Source organism: Antechinus flavipes, chromosome 6, assembly GCF_016432865.1.
Source record: "Antechinus flavipes isolate AdamAnt ecotype Samford, QLD, Australia chromosome 6, AdamAnt_v2, whole genome shotgun sequence".
Classification (NCBI taxonomy): Eukaryota; Metazoa; Chordata; class Mammalia; order Dasyuromorphia; family Dasyuridae; genus Antechinus; species Antechinus flavipes.
In genome coordinates, this window is record NC_067403.1 from 127,833,979 (window position 1) to 127,847,484 (window position 13,506).

A 13,506-nucleotide genomic window follows, 5' to 3' on the forward strand; every position below is an offset into this window, starting at 1 on the left:
CCACACTATAGTCAGACTCCGAATGCGCATGAGAAAAACGAGCGGAGGAGAACAGCGGGGCCTCAATCTGCTCTCCAAGGTCAAGGCTTCCCCGAGAATCTGATCGAGAAAGGGCGTTTTAAAGCGCTTGGCCAAGCTGTGGATTCATTCTTTTGTCTCATGCAGACGATCCATACCTCCGCCTGGGGCCTTCCTATAGCTAAAAGGGTAACTGGACAGTTTCTTTAGTAATCTTTGCCCTGCCCTGCCCTGCCCTTACCTCCTTGTATTTCGAACCCTGTTCCCTTTTTCCTCTGGGGCGTGTGTATGCGTGTTTTCGGGTATTCTAGGACATCAATGCAGAGTCAGTTCCTCAGTACCTTTACTTACTTCCTGTCCTCCCCAGATCAGTTCAAATTATGTGAACCTGTCTTCTCTTAATCTTTGTGCAGTCTACCTGCGTCTACCCCTCCCCCCCCAGCGCGCGCGCGCACATAAACATGGACAGAGATATTGTGAACTGAAAGAGAATTGTGTCACTAGAGGGAGGTGTGGGACAGCAATGGAGGGGGGGTGGGGAAGAGAGCAGGGTTGGGGTGGGTGGCCCCGCAGTAGCTCGAGGAGGAGCTGGGGAAAATAGCAGGGACGCTGAGACTTCTGAGCTGAATTGTGCTCGTCCTACTACTGCCCACCCCGGATGCCCTGTGAGCCCGGAGCGGTGCCTCCACATTCCCAGGGAGCTGCATAGGTACCCCAGCTGCCCGGTGGCTGTCATTGGTGGAGCGGGGAAAGAGAGGTGAAGCCAGGCAGAAGAGCCGAGCTTCCCTCTCCTCCAGCACTCCTTCGCGCACGCCCACCCACTGGAGTATAGAGACAGAGGCTATTGACAGCTGCAACTGGACTGGAGTTCTCTCCTTCAGGCTTCTCTTCTTTCCCCTCCCCCCTCCCCCCCACTCCACTTCATCCCCTCTCCACCTTTGTACTCCTTCCTCTCTATCTTTATTCCTTTCTAGTTCCCTGTTCATATCTTTTCGCAACTGCTTGCCTCCTGCCCTTGGCTGGCTGAGTTTTTTCTCTCCAACCCGCCCTCTCCCATTTCCATCCTCACCCCCACTCAACCCCCGCAGTCCAAATTCCTGGCACCTCTTCTATAATACTTCTCCCCCCCACCCCCCCTCCAATTGAGGAGTGGGGGTGGGAGAAAGGGAGGGTGGAGCGTCCAGAGCCGGAGAAGAAAAAGAAGGAAGGGGAAGGATTGTACGATTGTGAAGAGAGGACCCTACCCCACCCTTTCTTTCCTATTATCCCCTTTCTACCTACCCTTGCCCCGCCCCAATCCCAATCCAGCCACTTTCGGACAAGAAAAGTGAAGGAAGACGACTGGGGCCCAGTCCCAGGCAAACAGCACAGCCCCTCCCGTCTTATCTTCCTCCCTCTTCGACTGGAGGCAGCACAGACAGACCAATGATGGCTTCAACTACAACCTGCACCAGGTTCACCGACGAGTATCAGCTTTTCGAGGAGCTTGGAAAGTAAGCGTCCTTGCCTGGCATCTGCTGGTCCCCTTTCCTTCAGAGGGCTAGTCTCATTACCCCTATCAAGAGGTCCTTACCATTAGGAGGTCGTGGGAGTTTAGAAAGAGGGAGGGAAGTGGTGGGGGAGAGACTGGATTGACAGCTGGGCACAAGTGCTGATCCTTAAATTAGGGGTGGGGGAGTAGAAAGAAGACCACCAGGCTGTAGCCAAATCTGATAATCCCACCCACCTTCTTTCTCCACTCCCATTTGTTCAAGAGAGCCTCCTTGCAATTTTAGCTGTCATCCTTTGGAATGTGTATATGCTTGTGAAAGACAGGAAATGAGAACCTCAGTAAAATGCAGCATGGATCATGTTTTCTGTAAACAGAGATCCTTTCAGGGTTTACCAGCGAGTCTTTTTAGTATGAGAACCCCCCTGACACGGACGATGCCATATTTATTGATGCCGAAAGTTCAAATTGGCATTCAGTTTATTTTGCATTTAATAGTTCTGTCAAAAGAAATAGCAACCCAATGAAACATACATACCTATATACCAACCCCTTACAAATTTCAGCTATTTTAGAGAGGAAAACTTTCTGAGATTGATTATCATTTTCCTAGGTTATATATAGACAAGCTCTAGTAGGAGGATTTATTTAAATGTGCAAGGAGGAAAAACGTCCTGGAAAGGGGAGAGTCCTTGTTTTGTGTGTGTCGGAGTGTGATTCAAAAATTATATATAGATATATACATACACTGGCAAAAATACTTGATAATTTTAAGATAGAGGAGGGAAGAAGACCTAAATGAGGGAACTCATTATAAAGAATTCTAATGTAGAGACTCGGCCACAGTGCTCATTCTTATCTACATATTTTGATCTATTACTTGGAGAAGGGGTATGTGCATATATGTTTGGTGACTGATGAAAGCAAATAAAAGGAAATGTAAATTTCATTGTGTAAGTGTATTTATTCAGTATGATACTCTTACACTGAGTGGTATTGCACACATATATACATATATGTACATAGTATACATATATACATATATATGTATACATACACACACATACCATGGAAATTTGTTGGAAAAGGCAGTTTAATTAAAAGCCTTTTTTAAAAACCAAGACATAAAGAAATCGTGATGCCTGTATTCATTAACTCACACAAATATGCTCAATATTTATATTTCACTGAGAACAATTACCATATTTATAGAATTGGAGATATGCTCAATATTTTTCCCCTACCAAAATGGGCAGCAGATTTTGGCTCCTTTTTTCCACTCTTGTCAGTTTTCTCTGGGCATTTGGTGCTACTATGAGCAGATATTGTAAAATGTGTTCAAATTCCTTGTGCAAACAAGATCCATTTATAATTGGAAACCCCTTTTATTTTGTTGTCTAATGATGTGATACTTTCCCTGTTAAATTCTAATCACTATTATATTCTTGAAAATTAAGAAAAAGCTAGGTTGCCATTTGGAAAGGTTCTTTTTGGGGCTATACCTCTTAGTATTTTGGAAAGTCACTAAAATCACTGAAAGTAGTCAAGTATATTAGATCTGGTTTATTGAAGTATCAAAGCCTGGTTATAGTGATACCTTGCTGATTCTTGGTTTTCAGGGGGGCATTCTCAGTGGTGAGAAGATGCATGAAAATTCCTACAGGACAAGAATATGCTGCCAAAATTATCAACACGAAAAAGCTTTCTGCTAGGGGTGGGTATTTTCAATTAATTTTTTTCAGTGCTTTTTAAAAATTTGTTTTAAATTGACCTGTTTTGTATGTAAACATGCTGTAGTTACAGTAGAATTAGATTCTAAAGGTTTAATATATTTATAAGCATTTCCTCTCCCTAAAGAAGTATTTACTTAGTTTTAAAAATAATTGGAAATATTAAGCCAGTTATGGTTGACCTGTTTAATACCATGGTGAGGACAAATTTTTGTGGTTGGTGTCATACCATAGGGTATAATGGAGCTATTCTGAAGAAAATAAATACCACTATGAGGACTTTCCTCTTTAGCTCTAGTGTAAAATAAATTTGAATACAGGCCTGGGATTTAAAAAAAAAAAAATCACATGATTCTCATGTCCATTTTGCTTTTGAGGGGAAAAAAACAGGCCATAGCTTAGTTGAATCATGATGTTTTATTATAATTAATTTAAACTTAATTCAGCAAGGCAGATTTAACAATGGCCTTGAGATGAAACACATGATAAAACAAAATTTTTGACTCTAATAGGCTAAGCAGGGTTTTAATTTTTTTTTGTTTGTTTGTTTTTTGTTTTTTTTAATATTCATTGAAGGACTATATATTTTTCCTAAGACATGAATGTTTATAGAATTTTAGTACATGCTATCCATTGTTTGTAACCAAATAGATATTTTATAGACATAATCAAACATAACTGGTAATTTATTATCAAGGGGCTAATAGGCCTCATGGTGATCTTGTTTGTTTAACAGCACAGGTATGCTAGCATATTGGTACTGAAATGTTAGGCATTGCAAATTACGGCACATATCTACAATATTTTTGCGTGACTTTAGGGTCTGTTGAAATCAGGAGTGTTAGTGTCAGGGAGTAGAACTATCTTTGTGGACTGGGCAATTTTTGAAAATGAGTATGAAAAAAAATATCTCAAAGGCATAGTTTACCCATTTGTCATAAGTTGGAATGCTACTACCACTTAGTAAGTAGCTAACTTCATGTGACTAGTTGTCTGTTCAACTGTGATTGGAAGGTTTTTCTTCTCTACTTTGATAAGGAATTCTGCAATTTAAATTTGCTTAGTGCTTAAGAAGTTGGCAGTTGGGATCATTTTAAATGGGTTTCCTCCCCCTTTCTCCCCACTTCCAATATCATTCTACCCAGCACTCAGCTAACTGATTCTAAGGAACACACTCAGAATGTCAAGACACATTAGAATCTGTTAAATCACTGCTTTTTTTCACTATATGAAAAGTTTTGGCTGATATAAGATTAAAGTATAATAGTATTATGGTTATTGGTTATATGGTTATTATTAATTATAATTATTGTGATGATTATTATGGTCATTAGAATTAGAGGTGATAATGTATTTGTGAATATATTTATTGTCTTTATCTTAAATAATAAGCTCCATACTGGGAAGGCTTATGTTCTTTGTATCCTTCAGAACTCCCCATAGATTTTAAATGATGTTGGCTATGATTCATTAAATAGGTCTCTGAAACGACTATTGAATACCCATGGGGGTGTAATTTATTGAAAAGAGGGACTTTTGAAACAGGTGGGAGAATCAATCTCAGTGAAAACTGTAAAATGTGCTTTTAAAAAAATCTTGTTTGTCTTTGAAATAGTTTCCATGAAATAGTTTCTGTATCCTATCTGTTAATAACGTTTCTGTTCTAAATTTTGCTTTTGAAATTTATTATAGCTAAAGGGAGCAGTGGTATGAGGCAGTAGAGAGAGCTTTAAATTTAGTCAGAGATCCAGGGTTCCATTCTGGCCTCACATGTTTTGCCTATGTAATCCTGTTAAATCACTTAACTTTTTTTTTTTAGCTTTCTTTTCTCCATCTATTAAATTAGTAGATTGTACTGAATAGTCTCTAAAATCCCTTTTTACTTTAAATCGGTGATCTATAATCCCATGATTTGTGGTCTTAACCTTCCCCCTCCTCCAAACAAAAAAACCCCAGCAATACAAAACCCGTCATTTTCAAGTAATGTTATCTTTTCCAGTCTATGATATTTTGTTCATCTCCTCACCCCTCAAGCTTTTATTTCTTGTGTTTTTTGAAAAAGTTTGCTTTTGTGAATCTAAGTCTTAGGCTTATTATTATTATTATTATTATTTTTAAGGTCAGTGAAAGAATGCAAGATACACCACTGCAAATGAAAATGAAAATTCTTTGTTGTCAGTAAATTGAACCAAAAGGACAGAAAGGGGCAGGTGGGGGAGGGGTGGGGTGAGGTATTGAGGAAGCTGGCAAAGTTCCTGCACATATTTGCAAATGCAGCTGCACCATCACCCAGGCAGAATTCTCTGCACTTAATTTTTTAACAGTACTGTTTAAAGATTTTTATCTGATCTTTACACTTCCTCTCAGCTGTTAGTCTTGCTTACCACTATTTGGAGACTCTTAGTGTATCAAAGGCATTATTTTGCTATTATGTTAAAATGAACATTGGTAATGCACTGATTATACAGTATGGAGTCAGTAGATAACTGCTCTTAACACACTTAAGTTGGCTGTTTTGAAACAAACAAACAAACAAAAAAGTACTTAAGCCTTTCCTATCAAAAATATGCAGAATAGTGTGAAATATATCTCCCTTCAAAAGGCTCTTTTTAATTTTATATAACTAATGTTTAGGGATTGAGTGAAAGTAGGATTTTAGTTCATATAAACAGACATGTTAAAAAGAAACCATATTTATTATCTTACTATAAAAATTAAATTAATGATGAAATTTGATATTTACAAAAGGCTTTGCAAATATCTTTTATAGACGTTAGCTCATTTGATCCTTTAACTAATTTACACAATTAGGCATATTAGGTAATATCCCCATTTTACCCATTAAGAAATGATTTTTTCTTTATTAAAAATTTTTATTTTTCAAAACTTATGCATGGATAATTCTTCAACATTAACCCTTGCAAAATTTTATGTTCCAATTTTTCACCCCCTTCTTCTACCCCCTTCCCTAGATGGCATGCTAGAAGTATATGTTAAGTCCTATATATGTAAACATATTTGTACAATGATCTTGCTGCACAAGAAAGATCAGAGTAAAAAGGAATGAAAATAAATTTAAAAAAAATGTAAATGTACAGCAATGAAAAGAGTGAGAATGTTATGTTGTGATTCACACTCAGTTCCCACAGTTCTCTATCTGGGTGTAGATGGCTCTCTTCATCATGAGATCATTGAAACTGGCCTTAATCATCATATTGTTGGAAAGACTCACATCCATCAGAATTAATCGTTGTATAATATTGTTGTTGCCATGTACAATGATCTCCTCGTTCTTCTCATTCACTTGGCATCAGTTCATTTAACTTTCTCCAGGCCTCTCTGAAATCATTCTGCTGATCGTTTCTTACAGAAAAATAATATTCCATAACATTCATATACTATAAATTATTCAGCATTCTCCAACTAATGGGCATCCACAGTTTGCAGTTTCTTGATACTACAAAAAGGGCTGCCCACAAACATTTTTGCACATGTGGATCACTTTCCCTCCTTTAAGATTTTTTGGGATATAAGCCCAATAGAAACATTGAGGGATCAAAGGGTTTGCACAATTTAATAACTCTTTGGGCATAGTTCCAAATTGTTCTCCAGAATGGTTGGATCTTTTCTCAAAGAAACTATTTCTTTAGAGGTTAGGTAACGTGCCTCTGATCATATGTAAACATCAGTGGTAAGATTCAAACCGATTTCTTTCTATACTCTATATTCAATGTACTTTTCATTATACTACATTTTCTCTTATTTTAAATATATTGCCAGTATTATCATTATATGTGATTGTTAACTCATCTAGGTTCTATATAAAGCTTGCAATGAACTTTAAGATCAAAGACAGTATAAAATTATATAACACAATTTGTTACAAGTATATTCATCTTTTTACCCAATACTAACGCTATAAACTTGTCTGTTCTCTGTGTTTTAAAAAATAATATATGGCAAACTCCCTTGGAAGAATGCTGTTAACATTGTTTTTCATTATAGAAGCTAAGTATATTTACTAATACTTGAAATAAATGTCATTAGGCTGAGTCAAGATGGCAGAGAAGACATGCGCATCATTCTAAGCTTCCCTTCTACCTTACTAATTACCAAATTCAGCCTCAGAAATAGTGCTTGACTGGTAGAAACTACGACTATTCGGAGTACAACAAATTACCAGCTGAAGAGAATCTGGAAAATTGCCAGAAAAGTTTTGTCCTGATCAGTGGGAACATGCCACTACAGGCAGGGAGGCAGAACTAGAGGCTAGCACACTGAGCAGACTGGGATGAAGACGGTTTCCAAGCAGGTAGAGATTTTGCAGGGAGGACTCTACCACAGGTGGGATGCTCTGTTTTGGTTGCAAAGCAGTAGAATAGCAAAGAGGTTTCAAAAAAGCCAAAGGTAGAGTGTACTCTCTCACAGGATCTGACTACACTCACCAAACACCGGAAGTGACTCAGCGCAGACTATAGCATAGCTGTACAGCCGCATTCTTCAGCTCGGGGCTTTTGCTCAGGACAGACACAAATCTGCACAACAGGAGGGCTCTCCCTGGGGCAGTAGACCTTCTTCAGGACACGGCAGAGACATATCCAGTGCCAGGCTCTTTCCAGGGCAACTGCTGATTCCCACAGAGGAGTTCAGCCCGGGACAGTGACACTTTTGCTGCTCAGCCGCTAGTCCCATGGCAGTTCCTAATCCGGACAGCGGGGCTCTTCCCAGAGCACTTTCGCACCTCGGCCCTGCTTGCCAGGGCAAAGACACTTCTGGTCTGGAGCTCTTCACAGGGCACTTCCACAGCTCTGCAGCTCTTAGCAGCCCATTTGCAGGACAGCTATTGTCCATATATCTATCCCTGCTCTGTAAAGGAAGTTGGTAACCCCCTTGCCCTGAAGACAAACCCTAAGGGCTTTTAAAAAAATGAGTAAAAAAGTCAAGCGGATGCTATAGCTTCTATACAGAAAGAGAGCAGGTTTTCAACCCCGAGGAGACTAATAGCAGACAGTCTCCAGACTAAACCCGAAAGAGGGATGTAACCTGATCCCCATCCCATAAGGCTCTCCTAGAAGAAAGTATAAAAAAATCTCAAAAGAAAGCTAGAAGAAAAATGGGGAAAGGAAAGAGAAGCTATGCAAGAGAGTACAGAAAAGTCATATAATTCAAAGAAAAATTTGATAAAGTAGAAAAAGAAACAACTTCCTGAAATGTGAATTGGAAAAGGTAAAGAACTTCCAGGGAGACAGAATTTGTGAATTGGAAAAAGAAAATAACTCGGTAACAAAAAAAAAAAATAATAATAATAATAATAATTAAATAGAAAAAAATTCCACAGAGCAAAACAACTAATTTAAAAACCCAATTGGACATATACAAAAAGAAGTTAAAAAAAGTTAATAAAGAAAATAACTCATTAAAAATCAGAACTGAACAAATAGAAATGATTCATTGAGACATCAAGAATCAGTTAAGCAAAACCAAAAAAATGAAAAAAATAGAAAAAAAAAAGTTAAATATCTACTTGGAAAAACAACACACTTGGAAAATAGATCTAGGAAAGGCAATCTGAGGATTATTGGACTTCCTGAAAATTATGATAAAAAAAAGAGCCTAGATACTATTTTACAGGAAATCATCAAAGAGAACTGCCCAGATGTAATAGAATCAGAAAGTAAAATAGACATTGAAAGAATTCATTAAACACCTTCTGAAAAAGACCCTAAAATAAAAACTCCAAGGAATATTGTGGCTAAATTTCAGAACTATCAGACTAAGGAAAAAATATTACAAAGCAGCCAGAAAAAAAAAAAAAATTCAAATACCAAGGAGCCACAATAAGAAAAGCAGGATCTACCTGCTTTCACATTAAAGGATCAAAGGGCCTGGAATCTGATATTCTGAAAGGCAAAAGAACTTGGAATTCAGCCAAGAATAAACTCCCCAGCTAAACTGGGCATATTCTTCCAGAGAAGAAGATGGACATTTAATGAAACAGGTGAATTCATTTGTTTCTAATGAAAAAACCAGAGCTAAACAAAAAATTTGACCTCCAACTATAGGACTCAAGAGAAGCAGAAAAATGTAAAAAGAACTCTTGAGAACTGTATTTCTGTTATGGGCATACATAAAGAGTGCATGTATAATTTAATTATATTGGTATAGTATTAAAAAAAGGGGAAGTAGAAATGGAAAGGGGATAGTATCAGAAAAATGGAAAAGGGGAGATAAAAAGAGGGAAACTACATTCCATGGAGAGGCAAAGGAAACCTATCATATCTGAGGGAATTTAGAGAGGTGGAGGAACATTGTGTGAATCCTACTCTCATCAGAGTTGGCTCAAAGAGAAAATAATTGACATATTTGGTTTAAAGAGAAACTTCTCTCACCTTATTACAAAGTGGAGAGGAAAAGAAAAAAGGAAAAGAGTAATAAGGGAAAGGTACAAGAAAGGGGAAGGGATTCAAAAGGGATGGGAAGGATTCTAAAGAGGGAGAGCTCCGTGAGGCAAGTGGTTCCCATAAGTTCAATACTGGAGAGGTGGGTAAGGGGATTAAGATAAAGAAAAGCATAATCTGGGGATAATAAGATGGCAGGAAATACAGAATTACTAATTTTAATTATGAATGTGAATGCGATGAACTCTCACATAAAGCAGAGACTGAATTAAAAGCCAGAATCCTACAATATATTGTTTACAGGAAACACACTTGAAGCAAGGTGATACAGACAGAATAAAAGTAAAAGGCTGGAGCAGAATCTGCTATGCTTCAGGTGAAGTCAAAAAAGCAAGGGTAGCCATCTTTATCTGAGATCAAGCAAAAGCAAAAATTGATCTAATTAAAAGAGAAAAGGAAAGAAACTATATCTTGCTAACGGGTAGCATAGACAATGAAGCAATATCAATACTAAACATATCTGCCCTAAGGTATAACATCTAACTTCCTAAAGGAGAAGTTAAGAGTTGCAAGAAGAAATAGACAGCAAAACTATAATAGTGGGGGATCTCAAACTTGCACTCCCAGAATTAGATAAATCAAACCACAAAACAAATAAGAAAGAAGTTTAAAAAGTAAATAGAATGTTAGAAAAGTTAGTTATAATAGATCTTTGGAGAAAATTGAATGGAGACAGAAAGGAGTACACTTTCTTCTCAGCAGTTCATGGAATCTATATAAAAATTGACCATATCTTAGGACATAAAGACCTCAAAATTAAATGTAGTAAGGTAAAAATAGTAAATGCATTCTTTTCAGATCACAATGCAATAAAAACTATATTCAACAAAAAGCTAGGGGTAAATAGACCAAAGAGTAATTGGAAACTAAATAAACTCATCCTAAAGAATGATTGGCTGAAATAGCAAATCATAGACACAATTAATAATTTCATCCAATCCAATAAAATGACAACGATGACATCATACCAAAATTTGTGGGGTGCAGCCAAAGTGGTAATAAAGGGAAATTTTATACCTTTAGAGGCTTGTTTGAATAAAATAGAGAAAGAGATCAATGATTTGGGGTTACAACTTAAAAAAACTAGAAAAAGACCAATTAAAACCCCCCCCAATCAAATACTAAACATGAAATTTTAAAATTAAAAGGAGAAATTAACAAAATTGAAAGTAAAAAAAAAACTATTGAATTAACAAATAAAACTAAGATTTGGTTTTAAGGGAAAAAAACAAAATAAATAAACCTTTGGTAAACCTAATTAGAAAAAGGAAAGAAGAAAATCAAATTTTTAGTTTTACAAATGAAAAGGGAGAAATTTCCACCAATGAAATTAGAGCAATAATAAGGAGTTACTTTGTCCAACTTTATGCCAATATATTTGATAACCTAAGTGAAATGGATGACTACCTTCAAAACTATAGGCTACCTGAATTAACAGAGGAGGAAGTAAATTGTTTAAATAGTCCCATTTTAGAAAAGGAAACAGAACAAGCTATTAATCAAATCCTTAAGAAAAATCCCCAGTACTAGATGGATTTACATGTGAATTCTACCAAATATTCAAAGAGCAATTAATTCCAATGCTATATAAACTATTTGAAAAAATAGGGAATGAAGGAGTCCTATCAATTCCTTTTATGACACAAACATGGTACTGATACCTAAATCAGGTAGGTTGAAAAGAAAATTAAAGACCAATCTCCCTAATGAATATTGATGATAAAATCTTAAATTAAATATTAGCAAAAAGACTACACAAAATCATCCCCAGGCTAATACATCGTGACCAAGTAGGATTTATACCAGGAATGCAGTGCTGGTTCAATACTAGGAAACCTATTAGCAAAATTGACTATATCAATAACCAAATTAACAAAAACCATATGATCATCTCAATAGATGCAGAAAAAGCATTTGATAAAATCCAACATCCATTCCTATTAAAAACACTTGAGAGAATAAATGGACTTTTCCTTAAAATAATCAGTAGCATCTATGTAAAACCATCAGTAAAGATCATATGTAATGGGGATAAACTGGAACCATTCCCAATAACATCAGGAGGGAAACAAGGTTTCCCACTATCACCATTACAATTGTATTAGAAATGTTAGCTTTGGCAATAAGAGTTAAAAAAGAGATTAAAGGTAATGAGGAAACCAAATTGCTGATGATATGATGGTATACTTAGAGAACCACAGAGATGCTACTAAAAAGGTATTAGAAGTAATTCATGCCTTTAGCAAAATTGAAGGATACAAAATAAACACACATAAGTCATCAGCATTCTTATATACCAGTAACAAAATCCAATACAGTTACAAATAGAAATCCCATTTAAAGTAACTGCTGATAGTGTAAAATATTTGGGCATCTATCTGCCAAGGGAAAGTCAGGAATTATATGAGCAAAACTACAAAAAACTTTCCACACAAATTAAGTCAGATCTAACCAATTGGAAAAACATTAAGTGCTCTTCGATAGGTTGAGCAAATATAATAAATATGACCAATACTACCTAAACTAATTTATTTATTTAGTGCTATACCAATCAGACTCCCCCAAAAATATTTTAATTACCCAGAAAAAAAATAACAAAATTTATCTGGAGCAACAAAAGGTCAAAACTTTCAAGGTAACAAATGAGAAAAAAAATCAAATGAAGGTTGTCTAGCTGTACTAGATCTAAAATTATATTATAAAGCAGTGGTTACCAAAATCATTTGGTATTAGCTAAGAAATAGACTAGTTGATCAGTGGAATAGGTTAAGTTCAAAGGACAAAATAGTCAATAACTTTAATAATCTAGTGTTTGACAAACCCAAAGATCCTTAGCTTTTGGGATAAGAATTCACTGTTTGACAAAAACTGTTGGGAAAATTGGAAATTAGTATGGCAGGAACTAGGCATGGACCCACACTTAACACCGTACACCAAGATAACATCAAAATGGGTTCATGATCTAGGCATAAAGAATGAGATTATAAATAAATTAGAAGAACATAGGATAGACCTGTGGAGGAGGAAGGAATTTGTGACCCAAAAGAACTAGACATCATTATGGGTCACATAATAAAAAATTTTGATTATAACAAATTGAAAAGCTTTTGTACAAACAAAACTAATGCAGACACTATTAGAAGGAAAGCAATAAACTGGGAAAACATTTTTACAAAGGTTCTGATAAAGGCCTGATTTTCAAAATATATAGAGAATCGACTTTAATTTATAAGAAATCAAACCATTCTCCAATTGATAAATAATCAAAAGATATAAACAGACATTTTTAAGATGAAGAAATTGAAACTTTTTCTAGCCATATAAAAAGATGCTCCAATTTATTATTAATCAGAGAAATGAAAATTAAGACAACTCTGAGATACCACTACACACCTGTCTGATTGGCTAGGAAGACAGAAAAAGAAATGCCGAATGTTGGAGGGGATATGGGAAAACTGGGACACTGATACATTGTTGGTGGAATTTTGAATATATCCAGCCATTCTGGAGAGCGATTTGGAACTATGCTCAAAAAGTTATCAAATTGTGCATACCTTTTGATCGAGCAGTGTTACTACTAGGCTTATATCCTAAAGATATAAGAATGTTTGTGGCAGCCTTCTTTGTAGTGGCCAGAAACTGGAAACTGAGTGGATGATCATCAATTGGAGAATGGTTGAATAAATTGTGGTATAATAATGTTTTGTAAGAAATGACTAGGTGAATGATTTCAGAAAGGCCTGGAGAGTTACATGAACTGATGCTGAGTGAAATGAGTAGGGATCATTATATACTTCAGCAATAATACTAT

At 36.2% G+C, this 13,506-nt stretch overlaps 1 protein-coding gene across 5 annotated transcripts in view; it reads left to right on the top strand.

Annotated features, from left to right (window-relative positions):
• The first annotated feature begins 1,420 nt into the window (after positions 1 to 1,420).
• Positions 1,421 to 13,506, top strand: part of CAMK2D (calcium/calmodulin dependent protein kinase II delta) — a 422,764-nt gene continuing 410,678 nt past the window's right edge. For all 5 annotated transcript variants that reach the window (XM_051965934.1, XM_051965936.1, XM_051965935.1 and 2 more), the window contains exons 1-2: positions 1,421 to 1,511; positions 3,127 to 3,221. In XM_051965934.1, coding sequence (XP_051821894.1) covers positions 1,444 to 1,511; positions 3,127 to 3,221 — 163 coding nt within the window. In that variant the 5' untranslated portion in view covers positions 1,421 to 1,443. The remainder of the gene's footprint in view (positions 1,512 to 3,126; positions 3,222 to 13,506) is intronic.